Genomic DNA, 20,762 nt, shown 5'->3' with positions numbered 1-20,762 from the left:
CCCGTCCCGACCCATCCCTAATTATGGCCTTGATTATGACCCTGATTTTGGCCCTGATTGTGGCTCTAATTATAGCCCCGATCTTGGCATGGACCCTCCATCCATATGGAGAGAAATTAGTTCTAATCCACATGGTTGAATACTTGACATGTGTCAAATTTTAAAAACATGATCATGTTTTGTAGAAAATTAATAAAAATAAACTATACCCTCATTACCAATTTAGTAAGCATCCATTTGATTTTGGCCCTGATCCTAATCCTAATTTGTGGCTCTAATCTTAATTTGACCCTGATCACATACTAGATTTTTACCTTAATCTTCATAACATTGATATAACTATAAGTCTGGATCTTGACCTTCAGTCATTTTGATCATATTAGACTATAAATTCACTTTTTATATTAATTTTTTAAGGTAATTTTTATTTTCGAACTAAGTCATTTTTAGTTCCCAAAAAACATTTTTTTGAATTAATATCTAACATATCTATGCCCCCAACTTCTCATCATGAATATTGACATCTTTCTTTTGTCTCCAATGTGATTTTTCAGAAAACCTTATTAAGGACATATAGCTGTGTTTGTAATATCATTTTCTTTAACTATGAAAAAAATAGAAATACTAAATTATCGTTGATTTATTTGTTAAAAAGGTTTTGAATATGGCTCTTTTGTGTGTGTGTGTGTGTGTGTGTGTTGAATAAGGGTATCAATGGGAGAGGTTTTCAATTTCTATCATAAAAGTAATGGGAGAGGTTTTCAATTTCCATCACCAAAGTAATGGGAGAGGTTTTCAATTTCCATCACCAAATTTTATGAATTTAAATTTGAAATTTTAGGTCCAAGTATAGGACCAATTAAGGCTAGGGACAAGGCCAATCAGGGCCAGGGCCAAGATAGGGTCAATTAGGGCCAAGGATAGGGCCAATTAGGTTCAGGGCCAGGAACAGGGCCAATTAGGTTCAATCAAGGCCAACCCATCCCTACCCGGCCCAATTAGGGCCAATCAGGGCGGGAATGGGCTTGGCTTAGCCCTGTAGGATTTAGGGCTAGGGACAATAATCCTTGGCCCTGAACTAGGGTCAAGGCGAGAATGGCTTAGATTATTACATATAGGGCTGGGCTTGGGATTGGGATTGCAAAGCCTGGCCTTGCCCGGCCCTATTGCAGCCCTATAGGGCCCAAATGAAGTTCTATCTAGTTAAAATAAAGCCTAACATCTATATTTTAACGGCTACTTCTCAGACAGAGCTCCATCTGAATCAGACAGTGATCCCTTTGGATTGAAATTTTACAAAAATTTCTATCTGTTGGGAGGTTGGGCCAAGCAATTGAATGCATCTTTATAAGCCTAGTCAATCCCATTTGAGAGTCTCTATCTTGCCAATTGAGCTATTACTCCCCTACAACTCTCAAGCTCTCAAATTGTGAAGAATTACTTTTCATTACCTTCCATCCTCACTCAACCTTGAAAAACATACCAAGGTGTTTAAGTAAGCTCATTGAAGCCAAGCTTGAGGTGATTGAAGGCTATTGGTATCTCATTGGTGGTGCATTCATTTTTATTTGAGCATTCATTTTCATTGTGTCACACTCACACAATGGGTAAAATGTCACATCCCTTGTTAGGTAATATATTTTATCTCTTGTATTGTGTTTGTTCAATTCTAGTCTAGGGTTGATTGGAATTATCTAGGGCTGCTCTTGCCTTAGGATAAACAAAGATTATAAAGGGTGCTCTTGCCCTATTGAACATAGATTGTAAATGTTTGATCTCTACCCACCATATTGAAAGAGAATCAATAGTGGAATATTCTTTTTGAGGTAAGAGAGGAGTGGACATAGACTTGTAAAGTCGAACCAGTATAAAATCCTTTGTCTTGTGGTTGATTGCAATATCTTAATTTTATTTGAATTTACAATTAATCTTGTATTTGTAATTAAATTGAAAAATTAAGCAAATCCACTAGTTGCAATCTATTCACCCCCCTCTAGGTTGCTTTAATAATGAATTATACTAAAAGAGGAAGTAACTAACCTTAGTATTTGTGGTTAGAACGTAGATAACTCTCCAAACAATCTCCACAATGTTCTTCTTCTTTGCAACAATCTCTTTGACGTGATTTGACATTCTCTGACGATTGAGGAGTATAATAATACATTTTAAGTCAAAAATCTCATTAAATAAGGGTCCGAAATATTAAATCTCAAAAGTACCCCTTTCTTACTTGCAAGCATTGGGTAGGGTCGCCCGAGCAACCCTACCCTTGGAAATTACTCTAGGAGTGAGTTTCAAATGTAGTTTCCTTGAGGCTTTACTTCAAAACTAAACCCACATTTTAGGAAGTTCTTACCTGATTTTTGGGACCTTTCAAAAGTGTTGGCAATGAACTCTTAATCCATTTTCCCAATCCATTAACCGTTCTTGTTTCAAACTTAGCAAAATTATAAATTCATCATCTCCACCATCCACTTCCATTAGTTCAAGTTCTAATTCAATGGTCTCTATTTGGACGGTCCATAACTGTCTTCTACTTGCGTTGCGGATTTTTGGACCTACAATACAGAGGTTTCTAGGTTAGGATAGTAGGGGACTTCACATTCCTCCCCCCTTAAAAGAAATTTCGTCCATGAAATTTGAAGCGTACTTGGGTTTCTAAAGATATAAGGATACTTTGCTCTCATCTTGTCTTCTTCTCCCAAGAAGCTTCCTCAGGGGCATGATTCTTCCATCGTATTGTCACCAAAGATATGGTTCTGTTCCGTAATTGCTTATCCTTGTGATCCAAAACTCATCTGGTTCTTCTTCATAGGTGAGGTCCGCACCCAAACCTTTAGGTTCTTGTAGTCGAAGATGTTCCGGATTCTCCACATCTTGTCGTAGCATCGATGCATGGAACACATCATGCACCCCAACTAATGATGATGGTAAGGCAACTAATTGGTATGTGACGGGTTCAACCTTTTTATGATTTCATTAGGTCCAATGTATCAAGATGGATTACTCCAGATTACGAGAAAAGGGTTCCACTCACAATCTAAAAATCATTGTTTCTTCATCCAACAGGGTGCATTGTGGGTGATTTTCGGAAGGGAAAGGTGGGGGTGGTAGTGGGTGCTTTCCGATGGTTGAATGTAAGCATGGGGGATGTGAGGGGCGTCCGGGTGTATGTAGAGGGGTATTTTAGTCATTTCATGGATAAACTTAACATCTTCAAATGGTGTTAATTGCTTTGGAACCTAAATGTAATTTTTTGCACTAAGGAGACCCAACAATAGTTTATACGACACTAAGAGGACTTAGACGTAAAAATTCTCTTAAATAAAGGGTTGAAAACGAATTGGAGGATTTTTTTTTTTTTTTTTAACAGAAACTAGATTGAAAAAGGCTTTCCAGGTGAAAGACCTGAAAGCAATCAAGTCATTCCTTATAAGAAAGGTTGGAGGGAGACCCATCCCAAACATAAGAAAAATGGAGTTTTGAAGCTCCATCTGCAAGAAATTCAGCTGGTGCAGTGACTTGGCGCCCACGGTTTTCATCTCCTACATACGTTTCTATGGGTTGGCCCTTACTCCACTCCATGGCTGGGCGTCTTTCTTAAGCATCCACCTTTCCAATTGAAAGGGAATTACCAAGATACCCCACCCACCTGCATTCCATCATTTTTTAGGAGCAACAACACCTACAACATCTACTGAGAGAGGTACTGCTACATTTTTAGAATTCTACCACGTCAAACACTTACCACCAACCTTGTGAACATTATTAACTGATGGGTAATGGGTTTTTGTGTCATTTAATTTTTTTTGGTTGATGCCTTTATGTCATTCTACGACTGTGTTTTGGTGAAGAAAGCTAAAGCCTACAGCTACCCTTTGTTTATAAAGCAGCAGGCATCAACAACAGGATAAAGAGAGCAACTAATCATTCTAAAGCAGAAGCCCAGAAGAGAATTCTACAGAGAAAACGCGTTTCTCTAGGAATAGATGCAAACGCAGAGGCTGCAGACACTGGAACAGAAACAGGCGGCAGCACAGATGCAACCGTGGATTGGTGAAAACCCACCAAAGGAAGACAGAGATGATGAAGAAGATATGTCAAGATCTGCTGTGATCATAACGTTGAGAGCTAAAGAAGAAGAGATTGAGAAGAAGAAGATGGAGCTCAGGCAGAAGGTTCAGGCACAACTGGGTCGTGTAGAAGAAGAGACCAAAAGATTAGGAGAGATTCGCGAAGTAAGTCAAAAAATAATTCACCTTTATTTATACATTTTTTTTTGGGGGTAAAAGTTCATCTAGTTTTAATTCTAGCAACAAGATCTGATCACTAGTATGCATAATTATGTATAGATGACCATATCTCCAAATCTCTTAAATGAATAAATAAAAAATAAAAAACCATATCTCCAAATTAAAAACAGAAGTACCTATGTTAAGGTACCATTTGGAATGAATTGTGTTTGTTTTTGTTACCTGTCTCCAAACATCCTGTGGTTTAACACCCAAAAAAAATTATGTATATAGAAGGAATGCATGTATTTTCATATGGTAGTGCTCCTTTTTCATCTGTAATTCCAATTAGTGATTTCTATAAGTAATCTCTTTCTTTCCTTCAATTTCTCGAGGAGACCTAGGTTTTGTAGGTCCACTGTCCCATTTAGCAACTCAATTGAATAAACTTGACGTGTGAATAAGTGTTTAATTATAATTTCAGTTGTGGCATGCATTTGGGAAAGATGTTTTCAGAAACTTTGAGAAGTTTGTAAAAGTTCTTTTTTTCCCATTCAATTTAGCATTACAAGAATCCAATGAAATCTAAAACCAGAATAAACACAATTTCAGCCTGATTAAGCTTGATTCTAATGATCCGATTATGGATCAAAAAGCGACACGCCCCAATATGGACTTGACAGGCCATACTCAGTCCAACGTTTTTGGACCAATAACCCTTTGGGTAGACCAATTGACAACCTTCCTAGATTTCCTTCTTTTCCCAATCATTGGATTTGAGTCGATTAGGGCTTTCCATAACAAACTACACAATCCAATCCTAAGAAAACCGAGTTGTTACATAGCCATATCCTGGGTTAATCGGGGTGTGCACTTTTCCTTTCGGATCTGGCTCCAAATTTCCACGCTATAGACACGGCATTCAATTGGAAGTCCCTAGCCTAATCACAATTGGAGGCTTGGAGCTCCCAAAACTGAAATTCCCAAACTTTGGATAATGTCATTGGGGGCACATTTCCCAATCTGATTCCCTACCTACTCGAGGACTCAAGGTCGAGTTCTCTGGTCTACTCCAGTTTGGTTTGGGGCAATAGGCCCGATTGACCGGCGTTTCATGACCCAATCAAATCACTTGGTAAAAAGTGGCATAACACATCGAAATGTAACCATTGGTTAATTTTAATTTAGAAGTAGAGTTAACCTCGAGGAGTGGCTTAGTTGGCAAAAGACCAACGCTTCCATATAAGAGGTCATAAGTTTGAATCCCCTATGAAGCCAGGGGTGAAGCCCCACCTATATTAATTATAAAGCTATCTTGAAGATGTAGTCGATGTACGCGTCAGCTGGCCCAGATGAACCTCAGATCCAAAAAAAAACCTTAGAAGTAGAATTATTTTACTGCACTGGATTTGTTTGCTCAAAACAGAAAAACAAATATCATATTCAGGAGCTTGAAGAATTGGCGGATCCAACAAGGAAGGAAGTTGCTTCAATACGCAAAAAGATTGATACACTAAACCGAGAGTTAAAACCATTGGGACAGAGCTGCCTAAAGAAGGTAACGAGTTTTCTCTTTCTACAACATTTTTTTTTTCAGAAAGACAACTCAACTTTATATTTGTTTGCTCTATGTTGGTTACAGGAGAAAGAATACAAAGAGGCACTTGAGGCTTTCAATGAAAAGAACGCAGAGAAAACTCAACTGACGACAAAGTTAATGGAGGTGAATCTAGCAGCTTTCCTGAGAGATTAATTAATTAATTAATATTTTTTCAACAATTTTTACAGTATAATATCTGACACCATCTAATTTTGTTCTATTTTCTTTCTGTCATCGATCTTGTGATTAGCAGCTGGTTAGTGAAAGTGAGAGATTAAGGATGAAGAAACTTGTGGAGCTGAGCAAAACTATTGAAACCTTGCAATGAAAAATGATAATGTCTATTCTCGAGTGTGCTCTATTTTAGATAACTTCTTACTACTCTTGTATGCTTTTCGTAGTTTGATTTGATGTATTGTAATGATGTTTCTGTTCATTCCATTTGCTGTTGATGAGGGGTTTGTAACTAAGTAAGAATGTCTGAACCCATTTGTTGTTGGTGAGGGATCTGTAAGTGAATAAGAATATTTGAATTCATTTTTAATTATTCTTGTAATTAATCATTAGTTATAGAATGATTTTTTTTTGAATATTATTTAAGGTTAATTTAGGCTAGTTTACGCTCCTAATTCTAATAAGATTCAAATTCTTGACATGAAGTGACAGTCTTTTACCAATTGAGCTCACCCCTTTTGGGGTCGAATGAAATATTGTTTAGTCTCTTTCATTTAGTATTGTGTGATTAATCTTTAGTCAGATTAATGTTACATTGAATGACTTTAAAGAAGAGGTTCATCTTGTATGGCCATGTCAATGTGCTTCCCTTTCTCTATCTAATTTCTTTAGCAGTATTTCCCCCTCACTAGTTCATCATTAATCTTTGAGGAAACTACAAGATCATCTACTAAGGATGTAAATATGGCCATCATGATCTAAATCCATCCTGAACAAATACGATCATTCTAATCTTGAGAGGCTGGTCAAGGTCGGGGTGAAGGTGGCCTTGATTAAGGTCAGAGCTGGTGAAGGTCGAGAGTCAAGACCATTCCAATCCAGCGTGTCCCGACCTTATCACCTTGTAAGTTATTTTTGGTAAAGTAGAGCAACTGTCTGAAATTGTGCAATGCCTTATTATTCTATGGTTAAAGTTAGGATCAATGCCAATGTTAGGATTAAGTGTCTAACCTAGCCAGCCCAGCCTTGTAGAATTAGGGTCAAGCTAAGGTATATATTGAGGGTCAAGTTCAGAGTTTTGAAAACCCCGAACCAATCCAGCTCTTATGCATACCCATTATTTAGGTTTGAGGTTCAATCTGTTAGACAAGCCAATGATGTTTTAGCTGACAGAACCAGCCGAAACAATATTCGTCTCCAACCATGAAATGATTTAAGACAATTTATTCCCAAAAAGATCTCCTCCGGGACTGTGTGTTGTTTGTGAATTTTTAAAGTTAACTACAAATGCATGGAATCGTGTTGCTAAGGGGGTCAATCCACTTTAATGCATGAGTGAGATGGATTCTTTTGAACTAATTTCAAGAAATGGTCCAAACAAATTCATCTAATGAAATTGATTTTGGAATGAAAATAAGAAAACTTAATCATTCATCAAAGGAAGAAGTAAAACAAAGACAAATAAAGGTAATAATAAATAAAATAGATCCCTAATTAAGGAAAGCACACCCACAACTTTAGGTATCTCTAATTATTATCCATGGAGGAAAGGGAGTCAATATAATAAAATAATTTTCACTTTGAACCCTTTAAAAGGTGTAAGGACATTTTGGCCATAAAGATGACTAAACTAATGAAAACCGTTTGATCATTAACAACTTAACTAAGTCCTTAGTCATTTTTGGATACCACGGGGAGGCAAATGTGAAATATCACCTTCTTATTAAAAATGACTTGGGCCAAACTTTAGGTGGTCCAAATGAAAATTACTTACAATAATAACTTAACATAATGGAATTAATGATAAAAGAGAAAAACAAATCAAATGGATCCTTAACTAGGAAGAGGCATGGCATTAGGTGTTGGGTTTGGATATTTTTTGTATTTTGTAGGTCCATGTAATTATAGTTTTTTGTATTTGTAGTTAGAACTGTTTTGGTTTAAACCAACCCATGGTAAAATAGTGACTATATGGGCACTATGATTTTAGGTTGATTCTAGGTTTCCGTATAAATAGTCTCTGTGGAATAACCTAAGATAGGGGTGCAAGCAAAGAGTAACACTTATAAGGTCAGAGAGTGGTGAGATTTTCAAGTCATAGTGGAATTTTTGTTTTCTCTTGGGTGGATGTAGGCAATCTTGCCAAACCACGTTAAATTCCTTGTGCTAGTGAGTCTGTTTTGTTTGTGTTCTTCTTTGTAGTTGCACATCTATCTCCAATAATAGGCATTCCTAATCAAGGATCTATAGGGTAAGAAAATGCAATAATAATGATTGAATAGAAAGAAACTAATAATAATAAATAAAATAGATATCTAAGAGAGGAGCACAACTGTAGTCAATTGTAATCAAGGAACCATATGAGGAGCAGAAGCAATGGTATAATACCTGAACAGGAAAGAAATCAATTGTACATGTCTCAAATTAAAGATCTATAGGAGAAGCGGAAGCAATGATATAATGATTGACAAAAAGTCTTGAATTAAGAATGATGGGTAGATGGAAGCGGGAATTGGAGGAGGGGAAAGAAGATGACTGAAAAAAGCTACTTGGGGGGGGGGGGGGGGGGGGGGGGGGGGGGGGGGGGGGGGGGGGGGGGGGGGGGGGGGGGGGGGGGGGGGGGGGGGGGGGGGGGGGGGGGGGGGGGGGGGGGGGGGGGGGGGGGGGGGGGGGGGGGGGGGGGGGGGGGAGGGGGGGGGGGGGGGGGGGGGGGGGGGGGGGGGGGGGGGGGGGGGGGGGGGGGGGGGGGGGGGGGGGGGGGGGGGGGGGGGGCCCCCCCGGGGGGGGGGGGGTGCCCCCCCCCCCCCCCGGGGCGCCCCCCCCCCCGGGGGGGGGGGGGGGGGGGGGGGGCGGGGCGGGCCCCCCCCCCCCCGGGGAAACTCTTGAAATCTTAAAATCTTATTCTTTTGAATAATAGACACTTGCTCGATTTAAAACTCTACTAACTCTAAGAGCCAGATCTAGACAAAACCAAATCGGAAGTTACTGGACCTACAGAAAGACAAATCTTATGAAGAAAATCATTCAATTGAAAGAAACTTCAAACTCACATTGATAAATCTAAGTATTACACTTTTCTAAAAAGAAAAAGAAAAGAAAAAAAACTCTAAAGAAAGTTAATTCCATTAATGAAACTTACTATGAATTAAATTCCTAAACATCAACTATAAGAAAATAAAAATTCTTACAAAAAATAATTATAAGAGAATAAAATTAACCAAAGAGAAATACAAAGGAAAGTCTAAAAGAAAAGATAAAGAGAGAATTGGAGTATCTATTACTGTTGTATAAATCTTTATTCAATCACAAGTTAGTAAAATTAAATTTTGAAGAGAGAGAGGCTCTGGCGATTTAGGGTTTTTGATGTTCTTCCCGTTCATGATGCTTGTGGATCTCCTGATTCCATACCTCTGTTCTGTGGACTGATAAACCCTTCTTCCCTTATCTGTTTTTATTGATCTATTTGCCTAATCTCACTATTTCGAGCTCGAATTCATCACGTTTCGATGCCCGATTGCTACGTTTGAGGTCGCTGATACTTTTCTAGGCTTTCTTGAACTCTGCTCACTTTGTGGGGATCCTTCACCTCCGATCTTGCTTCGGGGTATGTACTGTGACCCTTCGGCTCCTCCTTTCACCTTTCACGACGTGGATCTGTCACATTCGGTTTGATCCAGCTCCTGGGTTTTCACCTGACAACATCGGGCTCGAGAGATCTGGTTTGCCCTACCATTTTATTTCCCTTCGGTCTCATCTTTGTTCTCCCACTACCACTGTTTCCCAGATCAAGGTATGTCCTGAGACCTTCTGACTTCCCAGTTGCTGCATTTATTACACTTATGCTGTATTTCATGCTGATAACTTATAAGGTGAGTTTCACTCTTTTTACTTTTTCTTGCCTTTTCTTTTATATGCCTTTGTGTCTGCATGCATGTTCTGAAAATATGTTCCTTTACACCTGCAACTCTGCATCTCCTTTTCTCGGAGCTCGATACGATCTTTGGCGTATGAATCTCTAATTTCCTGCCCTATCTTCTCACCATGAGACCGCCTCCCTCTCCTAACCCCTACAACCTTCTTAATCATGACAGCGATAAGCTTTTCTTCACCTTCTCCGGCAGCAATCATCAACTTATCTCCCCCTGGCCTTACTCCCTGTCCACATTTGGATATCTTTACCAAATACATCAGTTTATTTATAGATGGAGATGGATCTGCTATTCTTACCCCTCTGTTTACCTACACCCAGCTTCCTACACTATTTGTGTACTTAAAGCCATGATCAGGTCCTCTGTGGATAAGTACCTCATGGCAAACCCATCCTCATCGTCCTCTATCTCTAACCTTCACTCTGATTTCCTTCACTTCTTGCCAAATGACCCATCGGCCGAGAGACTAGCTGCTGATTTCGCTGCAAAAATTGAGCTTCCTGTTCGTCCTATTAGCAAGGTCACTCTTTCTTCCCAGAAACTTGAAGAAGTCACCCAAGATCTCAAGTACACCATCATTGGCTGGGTCCCTGATGGTATTCACATCACTTATTCTGAGCTTCAGAAGATGGTTAATGGAGGCTTGAAAGCTAAGTCTGTTAAGGTTGAGGGATTCCATCTTATTGAAGGTGCTCAGGATAGATTCATTATCAAATTCGGTAGAGCCAGAGATATGAATGTTGTCCTCTTCTCTCAACCCTGGTACTACATAAATCATGTTGTCTTTATGCAACCTTGGAACCAACCAGTTCAGGCAAATCTCTCCCCCTTCAACTTTGGTATTCTGTGGGTTCAGATCACAAACCTTCATTGGAGTCTGCATCAATCTGATATTCTATTAGATCTCTTCTCCACAGTTGGCCATGTGCTCGATTTAGAGAATCCTGAAGGCCCAGTTGCCTCAAATAACCTCCCAGCAGCTCGCATTGCCATCCCCCTCAACCTAGACCTCGTCACATCTGTCATCTTTGAGATCACCCCCAAAAAACATCTAGTCATTTATTTCAGCTTTGAGTACCTTCCCACAAATGTATGTTCAAATTGTATCAGAATTGGCCACAAGAGCTTAGACTGTCCCTTTAAAACCACAAAACATCTCACACAATCCATATCCTCATCTAAGGCTGCTGAGAACCTCAAGTTGCTCCTTCCTAAACCTGCCATTCCAGCTAGAAGAGCGAGCCCTATAACTGAAATCTGCAAAATATATGATGATCTCTTTCTTGGCACCACCCCTTTCAACCCCACTGATCTGAATGACATCCCAAACCCACCCATTGAGGCAAACTACACTAAGGAAAGACAGATTTGCACTTTGAAAGCTTTCCTTTGGATGTCTCACACTTTGAACCTTGAAATCCCTAGGTACCATGCCATGAATGACCCAATTCCTATCAACATCATCAGACCTTTGAAGGATAATGATCAATCCAAAGATACTTATCCTATTGATTTCGATTCCATGGAATTTTCCATCACTCAACCCTCCAACTACAGCCCTCAACCCACCACACACCTTACTCTTGCAACACAACCCATGCCTCATTCTATCTTCACACCCAGCCCCCCCCCCCCCATCCTCCATATCCCCACTCTTTCAACATTTCAATCGAATGGTTCAACAAGCCCAAAATGTTGGATTCACCCCTGTCCCTATAAGTGAGCATAATACATTATCAGTCAGCAACACCTGTAACATGCTCAGCCGAAAGGATACTCCTACTCAGCACTCTCCCACTCTGATCTCCTACAAAAGAAAATGCACCATTCATGAAGTAGGGGAATCATCTGATAATCCTGAAGCTGACTTGAAGAACCAGAAACTCCTTCAACCTGATTCTGAGGTCTTGATGGCAAACCGGAAATTGCCATCCATGGAGCCATGATTGCCTATTGCTTGAACTGTCGAGGTCTTGGCCAAACCTCGATCCAAAGGGAGATCACTAGAAACATCAAGAAATTCAGGCCATCTTTTGTTTTCTTATCTGAAATTAAGAGTAGTTCTATATGTCTTGAATCTTTCTCTAGGAAATTGGGTTTTGATTCCTTTGTCTCCTCTCCCCCTCTCCACAATAGTGGAGGCCTTTTATTATGTTGGTCATCTTCGGTCAGTCTTACTATTTTGTGGTCATCTGAATGGTGCATTCATGCTATTGTATCTTATTACTCTAATCAATGGACTATGACCTTTCTTTATTTGAGTTCCTACTATAGCACTAGGAAATACCAATGGCACACATTACATAACCTTTCTCAATTCGTTGAAGGTGCTTGGATTTTAGGAGGGGACTGGAACTCCTATTTATCCTACAATGATAAACTTGGGGGTCTCCCACTTCGGCAGCATAGAACTTCTGATTTCCAAGACTTCACCTATGCTACCAATCTTTGCCCCATACAAGCTCATGGCATGAAATACACTTGGTGTAATAAACAAAGGGGTAAAAGAAGGGTTGAGGGAATACTTGATGAATTCATGGCTAATCCCACTTGGCTTAACACTTTCCCAGAAGCCTATGTTCAACATTTTACAGTCACTAAATTTGACCATTGTGCACTTATCCTTCATATAGACCCCCCAACCATCAAATTCAAAAAACCATTTAGATTCGAAAAATTCTGGATTCTTGAACCATCTTATCTTGACATCACATCTGCTGGTTGGAAACTGGGCACTAAAGGATCCCCCTCGCACATCCTCTCTACCAAACTTAAACACCTCCAACAGCATCTCAAACATTGGAACTGGTCTCATATTGGTGACCTACATAAAAAAGAATCTCAGATTTGTTTGGACATTGACAATCTCATGAAATGTCCAACAAATCATCGAGATTTAAATTGGGAGATTACAGAAAATAAACTTCTTGTTACTCTCCGATTGACCCTCAATCAGATTGATCAAAAATGGCACCAAAAATCCAGAATGCAATGGTACCTTCATGGTGATAGAAACACAAAGTTCTTTCATTTGACCACTATGAAAAGGAGAGCTCGAAATAGGATCAGATCGATCAACTACAATGGTACTACATGTGATGATCCCTTACTCATTGAATCAGCTTTTCTTTCACACTTTAAAGCTGTTTTCTCATCTACAAACCCCTATTTTGATGAAACATTTCTCGATCCCATTAGAAACAGAATATCAGCTGATCATCTCAACACTCTCAACTCTCCTGTTTCTGATGAAGAAATACACTCCACCATTCTCAGCATTCCTAGTCATAAAGCTCCTGGCCCTGATGGCTTTTCGAGTGGATTCTACCACTCCTCTTGGGATATCTGCAAAAAAGAAGTCATCAATCATGTCAAATGTTTTTTCAAAACTTTTACTTTCACTCAAGCCATCAACCATACCTTCATTTCACTCATTCCCAAAGTCGATATCCCTCTTCTTGTGAATGATTTTAGACCCATAAGCTTATGTAATGTTACATATAAAATCATTACTAAGATTATGGTTAATAGAATCAAACAAATTCTGCCCAGCATTATATCTTTCAACCAGAACGGATTCATCAAAGGAAGGCATATTCAAGACAACATCCTCATTGGACATGAGGTTATGCACAAGATCAATCAAAGGAAAAAGGGTAAGAGAGGTATCATGGCAATTAAACTTGATATGAGTAAAGCCTATGACCGACTTGAATGGTCTTTTGTTAAGAGAGTGCTTCTTGCTTATGGCTTTCCATCATCTTGGATTGATTGGATCATGTTTTGCATTACTACTCCACAACTATCCATCCTCATCAATGGTAAACCCTCCAATTATTTCAAACCTGAAAGAGGTCTTAGGCAAGGAGACCCCCTCTCCTCCTACATCTTTATTCTTTGTGCTGAAGTCCTCTCCAACCACATCGAACTTGCTAGATCAAAGAAAAAAATCAAGGGCATAAAGCTGTCCAAGGGTGGTGAGAGTCTATCACATCTTGCTTTTGCTGATGACCTCATTCTTTTTGGTCAAGCAAATCACAAAGAGGCATCCAGGTTTCATAAGATCATTGATCTTTACTGTCAGGCATCTGGCCAAGCCCTCAACACTCAAAAAACCAGAGTTCATTATAGCAAAAGCACCCCGAACCGAATCAAAAAGCAACTCTCTGAGCTATATAATATGATTCCCACATCTGATCTGGACATTTACCTGGGAATACCTCTCTTCAGTGGCAAAATCAAACATAAACATTGTGAGGGTCTTATTGATAGAGTAAACAACAGGCTTCAAGGCTGGAAAGCTAAATTACTTAGCTATGCAGGTAAATCAGTACTCATCCAAGCTGTCTCTCAAGCAATGCCGAGCCATTATATGTCATGTTTCTTGTTGCCAAAAAAAACCATCCTCTCTTTGGAGCAATCTAACAGGAAATTTTTCTGGTCAAATGGAGAAAAGGATCACATTCACACTGTCAGATGGAGTACTATTTGCCAACCTAAGAGATTTGGTGGTTTGAATATTAAGAACCTTGAGGCTTTCAACTTTGCACTTGTTGCAAAAAAAGTGTGGGAGCTTATAACCGAGAAGGACTCCATGTGGTTTCGGGTTCTCAAAAATAAATACTTCAAGAACTGCTCCTTTCTTCAAGCAACCACCCCCCACAATGCATCTTGGGGGTGGAAATCCCTCATCAAAGTTCGTGAGATGTTGCTCAATAACATCTTCTATCAAGTTGGAAATGGTGACAGCATTAATCCATGGTGTTCTAGATGGATTAATCCTCAGATGAATCAGCTATACATGAATCCCCTCCCACATGATGCACCGACCAGAGTCTCTTATTTTATTGATCATACTACTTCTACTTGGCGTAGTGACCTTATCTTCCAATGGTGGGATACTGATATTGCAAATGCCATTTTATCCATACCTTTGACACAAACATGTATGCAGGACAGGATCATATGGGACCAAACTAATACTGGTCATTTCACAGTTGCCTCAGCCTACAGATTATTTAGCACCAGAGACCACAAGCCAGATCCAACTCCATGGTTAAAGCTATGGCACCTCCCACTGAATCCTAGAGTTACTCACTTCACCTGGAAGCTACTTCATCAGAGCCTCCCCTCCCCGAATCTTTTATCCAACAGAGGATGTAAAATTCTGGATAAATGTTGTTTATGTTCATCTGATACTGCAGATCTTAATCACATCTTCCTTAATTGTGACTTTGCCAAACAGGTTTGGGGTTGTTTCAGAATCTGCTAGTAGAAATACAATGTCGATATTGATAAGCAGGTCTCATATTGGATCAGTTCTGCTTCCAAGCTACCTCAAGAAGAAACTTCTTTAACTCTTCATCTCACTACCTTATGGATCATCTGGTCAAATTTCAACAAGGCAGCTCATCAGAATCCACATAAATCACCACGACAGATATGGAGGCTTGCTCATCACCTGAATGCAGAATCTCATAAGATGCTCAACCACAGAAGGAAGAAAGTGAAGTTGAAACCAAACATTTGCTGGTCCCCTCCTCCGCAGGACTATATTAAGTTCAATATCAATGGATCTTCTAGACTGGATCCAAATGGTATGTTATCAGCTGGCGTTGGAGGTATTGCCCGAGATTACCTCGGCCATACTTTGTTATGCTTTGCAATATCAAAACACAACTTATCAGCTCTCCAAGCAGAAGCCGAAGCTCTCAGATTCGCACTTCATCTTGCTATCAAGAACAAATATAGAAGGGTTATTTTTGAAGGTGACAATGAAGCTATCATCAAGCTCATAAATCACAAACATGACCATGACCCCTGGAAGATCAAGCTATTGCTGGAGGAGATCAGATTTCTTAAACTCCAATTTGATGCCATCATCTTCATCCATACATTAAGAGAAGGAAACCATGCAGCTGACAGGCTAGCCTCCCTAGCTGCCTCTCACTCTTCTTTAAATTTTATTTCTGTCAATCCCCCTCCCCATTTGAACTGGAACCTGTATTTTGATGCATGTGGCTGCCCCTTCCCTAGGGGTTTTCAATTTAAATAAATTCCCAGGTTCACCAAAAAAAAAAAAATCACAAGTTAGTGGATTGATCGATGAGACCAACTAAGTCAATTAGGAGGCTCGACTCCATGTCCTCGGGAAACGATGATAAGAGGTCAAGGATAAACTGATAACATCAAATAGGAAGGGCTTGAGCCCAAGAGCACCAACACCATAATAGGAAAGGAAACAGGGGCAAGAATCGTGTCCATGAAATTCTCGGGATAAGGCCCATGTAGGCAGCATGCCCACTAAGGAGAGTTCTAATCCAATTGGAAAACTGAATATTGGCTAGCTTGGATGATAGGTCCATGATGGGGAGTACGATTCAAATAAGAAAACTAAACTTCAAGCCAAGACTCACCTCATCAGGGACACTAGTGTGTCGAGCAGAGGATAAATTGCAAACAATCCAATAAGAACATTCTTAGATGGGATAGCTTAACATCAATAGGAGGTACCTACTTCAATTAGACATGTTTGAAATCCCCCATTATCCTAACCTAAAAATCCATATTTGAAGTCCAAAAACCCAAAATGCGAGTAGAAAATAATTGTGGGCCATCCATGTAGAGACCGTTGGATTGAAAGCTGAGCCAATAGAATTAGAAGGTGGAGATGATGAACCTGGAGTTTTGCTAAGTGTCAGAAGAAGAACTAACTCGAGTATTGATGGATTGGGAAAGTGGATTAAGAGTTCACAATTGGTACTATTGGAAGGTCCCCAAGATCAGGTAAGACCCTCTTGATGTGTGTATTAAGTGTTGATGTAGTGCCATGGAGCTACTACCCATGAAACTCACTCTTGGAACAAATTCCAAGGGTAGGGTTGATTGGGTAAGGCAACCCAAGCGACCCTAGCTGGTGCCCTCGGATGAAAAGGGGTATTTTTTGGTTTTGTGTTACAGACCCCTACTTAATGCTATTTTCACCCCAAAACGAATTATTCTACTCCTAGCCGTCAAAGAAGTAGTTTCGGAGAAGGAGAAAATTGCAATGATCATCTCTAGAGCGTTCCAAGTTCTAACCGCAAGATCGAAGGTTAGTTAATTCTTCCTTTCTTCTAATTCATATCTTGTCTTCTTTTGTTGAAGGAAAAACCTTGTGGGAAGATCAATTGAATTAGGGGAACCTTAACCCAATTTTGATCATGCAATACAAGATTCTCTAATCACTCTGTTATGCTTATTTTCTTCACAGATAGATTGGAGAGACCTCTTTAATGCTATGCTTGATTATTGTTTGGATTCAAGTTTTAGATTTGCTACTATAATTAGACCTTGTTTTGGGGAGTTTTTGGGAAGTACATGTATAATTATTATCACCAAGCTCTCCACTTACTTTTAAGTCTCTAACCGAATTATCTGATTAATTAATTTAAAGGGATTGAAATATTTAGTCATCAGTTCTTGTTTGTTGAAAACCTAAAACTCAGCAGGTTCCAAGGCTCCAAGAAACTTCACTCAACAAGAAAACAAAGAGACATGGATTTAAAAAAGAGAAAGGGAAAGTGAGAAGTTATAAGCGCCAACACGAAACAAAGAAAGAAATGGTGTGACAATTTCCTCCAACAACGGGGAAACTAAGAAAATTATAGAAGAAAGAGACATATTGTACTCCATGTCAAAATGGACAAGTGCATGGAGAACACTTTATTCTTCACCCAAAAATAAATAAATTAATAAATAAACAAACATTTTCATGAATATGTGGTGGATTACCATAGGATTACTAATTGCAACTTTGCAAGAGGAATGAAAAGTTGAATTTTGGCTGATCTCAAATTTGAAAATTTCAACCGTTAAGCGAGTGTGATTTTAGAACATCAGATAGCGCATGTTGGTGAAGATTTCAATTCTGACTGCTCATTTTTCAATGGTTGAAATCAAAATTTCTATCGAGAACTCGATCCAACATTTCACGATATCTCGCTTAATGGCTTAGGGCCTGTTTGGTTACATGAGTCTGGAGATTTCAAATATCTAAAGATTTGAAATCTATAGATTTGAAATCTATAGAGTTATAATTTATAAAATTAGGTGTTTGGTTGTGGAATGAAATCTGTGGATTCATCCTATAAAATTATTTGATCGACGTGATTTTTGTAAATGTGTTAATTTTAAGCATTTTTGAAATCTCTGTTTCACCCCCTTACTCCATGAATCTGATTCACGTTTTTAGTGTAAAAGGTGAATCTCTAGATTTGCAAAGATTTTTTTTAAACCCCCCCGGTGTTTTTTTTCTTTCATTCAACCCAGTTTTAAAATTTCCATTTTTCTTTAACCCAACCCCCCCTTAGCACATTAATGGCATTGAACCCAAACAAAATCACTCAAATCTTATGGTGGCCCTCTTGCTACCCCCTCCCCCAACCAAAATAAAGGGTAGAAAAGGAAACAAAGAAAATTCTTAGTGTGTTGCTCTCATGAATTGTGATTCTTTCACCCAGCCTGCCTATGAGACTATTCTCCCATACTCACATGTGGGTCTTAGGGTCTGTCTATGTTAGGCTATGTAAGGAGTGGCCTCACTGGGCCGCCCGTGTTAGATTGGACAGTATGAGAGGATAATCTGACATAAAGACTTGGTAGGGAGGATCTTCACTCCCTTCTCATAGCTAAAGATCCCTTTTTTTACCAGCTAAATAGCTCAAAATCCTACATATACTATTATCATTCACTTTGAATCTGCTTTTGCCAATAGTTCAGGTAGTGGCATTGTAGATGGTCCATCTTTGATTCCATTCTATCGCTAATGAACATCAAAACACTACAATAATGCTAAATCACAAATAAGAAGTTCTTAAGTACCTTGATAAATTAATTTCTTTAGCCCCCTTTTTTCTCCCCAACCCAAACCCCCCCTTAGTTCATCTCATTGAAATTTACTTAAAGAAAAAAATTAATATTACGATTCTAAAATCATATTTGGCGATACGTGCATCTGCACAGTGAAGTTTTTTTTTTTGGTGGGTGAGACGAAGTTTACTATATATCTATAACCCACGAAGTTCCTCTTGTTTGTGTTGGCGGCTTCTTAGGTTATATATATAGTTAAGTATATTTTGGTTTAGGAATCACTAATCTCACACCACAACCAGTGCATCCAAGCTACCTAATTAACATTGTAAGGTTAGTATTACCACACCTAGACATGTAAATGGATAGTCTAAATTCGCCTCCGAATTTGCATTTGTATTCGTTTATGGATATCCGTATCTGAAAATTTTCTTATTGAAAAATATATGTATCCGTCCGTTAGGCAACCGGATTCGGATTTGGATAATTGCTTATCGGATTGGATAATATCCGGATAGAGTAAAGTATTCGACATTTTTGCTTTGAAAATTGATGATAATTGGATTCAGAAACCGGAATCGGTAATCATATAATCGAAAATAAAAAAATTATCAAGTTAGAGTTAAGTATTAAACACTTTTTTCAAAAACGGGTTGATAATCAGATTTGGAAACTGATAATCGGTAACCAGAAATCGTAAATCGAAAAAAAATAAAAAATGACAATCATCAATCAATAATCGGATAGTTTTATGGATTGAATTATTATCGGATATCCAATAAAGTTTTGGATTCGAATTTGGATACCTTCTCTAAATTTATGCCGGATTTGGATTTGAATTTAGATAGCGGTTTTCCTAATCGGATTCAAATACTGGTGTATCCGAGCCGAATCCAATTCGTTTACAAGTCTAACCACACCAACACCAACTTAATCAAGTATATCAACCAAAAGTGATTTCAACCAGATACTTGTCTAATGTGTGTCAATGCCAACTAATTTTGCACCAATACCATATTAGTGTCAATGGTGCCATTACAATAGGGTTGGGTTGGGTATGGCTATTAAAAACCTTGATCCCCACACTAAATACCCTAATCATGACCCTAACCTTGTTAGTTTAGCTACTAGGCTACAAACACAAGGTAAACCTTGATGATAAGACAATAAAACCATCCATGGTTCCATATTTTTTATATATATTTACCAAAAATATCGTATAGAATGGTAGGGTTTAGAAGGCCTGAGCTAGGATTTCTTAGGATGAATTCTCATCCTGACCCTAGGGTTAAGATTTTTACCCAAAATCCTGTTCGGGCTTAGGGCGACCAAGGTAGATAAGGACCAAACCTACATCATAATCAATTGTGGTTGATGCAAATTTCCTGAGCCAATCCACAAGTAAGGTGTCAAAGTGGATTTGATCAAGTCACTTTTGGGATGTACATAAGTGAATCAGAGTTGCATTAATTTGTAAAATATGCCTTGTATTCACCTGGTGACATATGCACGCAGGCAAAACCTTGTGAAACAGTTAAAGCAACCATTATTGAGAATTATAAATTAGGATACGGACAAACCAATTTAACTTAAAGCTTATGCAATGCCACTACAATAAATCTTCTTCCCTCGTCTCCCTTGGCTTCACTATCTAGTCCATTGTCATTAGATTCAGAGTAGATGTTTTGAATCGTCTGTCTGTTTCATGGTGAGAGATTTGCCTCTCAAAATTGAACCTAATGATAAAGCCGGGGGTCACGATGTGAATGCAAGTTAATTCCTAGGTTAGCATTTTATTGCACTCTCTTCTATGTTTTCTTTCATTGAATTTGCGCAATGGAGGATCTAATCAATTCTTTTTTTTTGGGTAATCAGATCTAAACAATTCAAGTAAGAAGGTTTGTTTTTCTTTCCATCCTAATATTTATAAGTTTTGGGTTTCGAATTGTTTTTCATTTTTCTATCTTTACAGCACTT

General features: G+C 38.9%; 1 protein-coding gene across 2 annotated transcripts; it reads left to right on the top strand.

The window, feature by feature from the left end:
* Window positions 1-3,760: 3,760 nt before the first annotated feature.
* Window positions 3,761-6,404, top strand: LOC148998641 (uncharacterized). 2 transcript variants are annotated; one of them, XM_089141808.1, is made up of 4 exons: window positions 3,761-4,238; window positions 5,680-5,790; window positions 5,875-5,955; window positions 6,083-6,404. In XM_089141808.1, the coding sequence occupies exons 1-4, from the start codon at window positions 3,990-3,992 to the stop codon at window positions 6,158-6,160; spliced, it is 519 nt and encodes a 172-aa protein (XP_088997934.1). In that variant the 5' UTR covers window positions 3,761-3,989; the 3' UTR covers window positions 6,161-6,404. The 2 variants fall into 2 exon arrangements, with proteins under 2 accessions (XP_088997934.1, XP_088997936.1); XM_089141810.1 differs by having other exon boundaries at window positions 3,767-4,238; window positions 6,086-6,384.
* Window positions 6,405-20,762: the final 14,358 nt, after the last annotated feature.

Source organism: Hakea prostrata, unplaced genomic scaffold (assembly GCF_041222555.1).
Source record: "Hakea prostrata isolate BN-2017 unplaced genomic scaffold, UWA_Hpros_2 contig_214, whole genome shotgun sequence".
Classification (NCBI taxonomy): Eukaryota; Viridiplantae; Streptophyta; class Magnoliopsida; order Proteales; family Proteaceae; genus Hakea; species Hakea prostrata.
The sequence above is the reverse complement of the archived record's forward strand: the minus strand, read 5'-3'. Positions and strand labels throughout refer to the sequence as shown.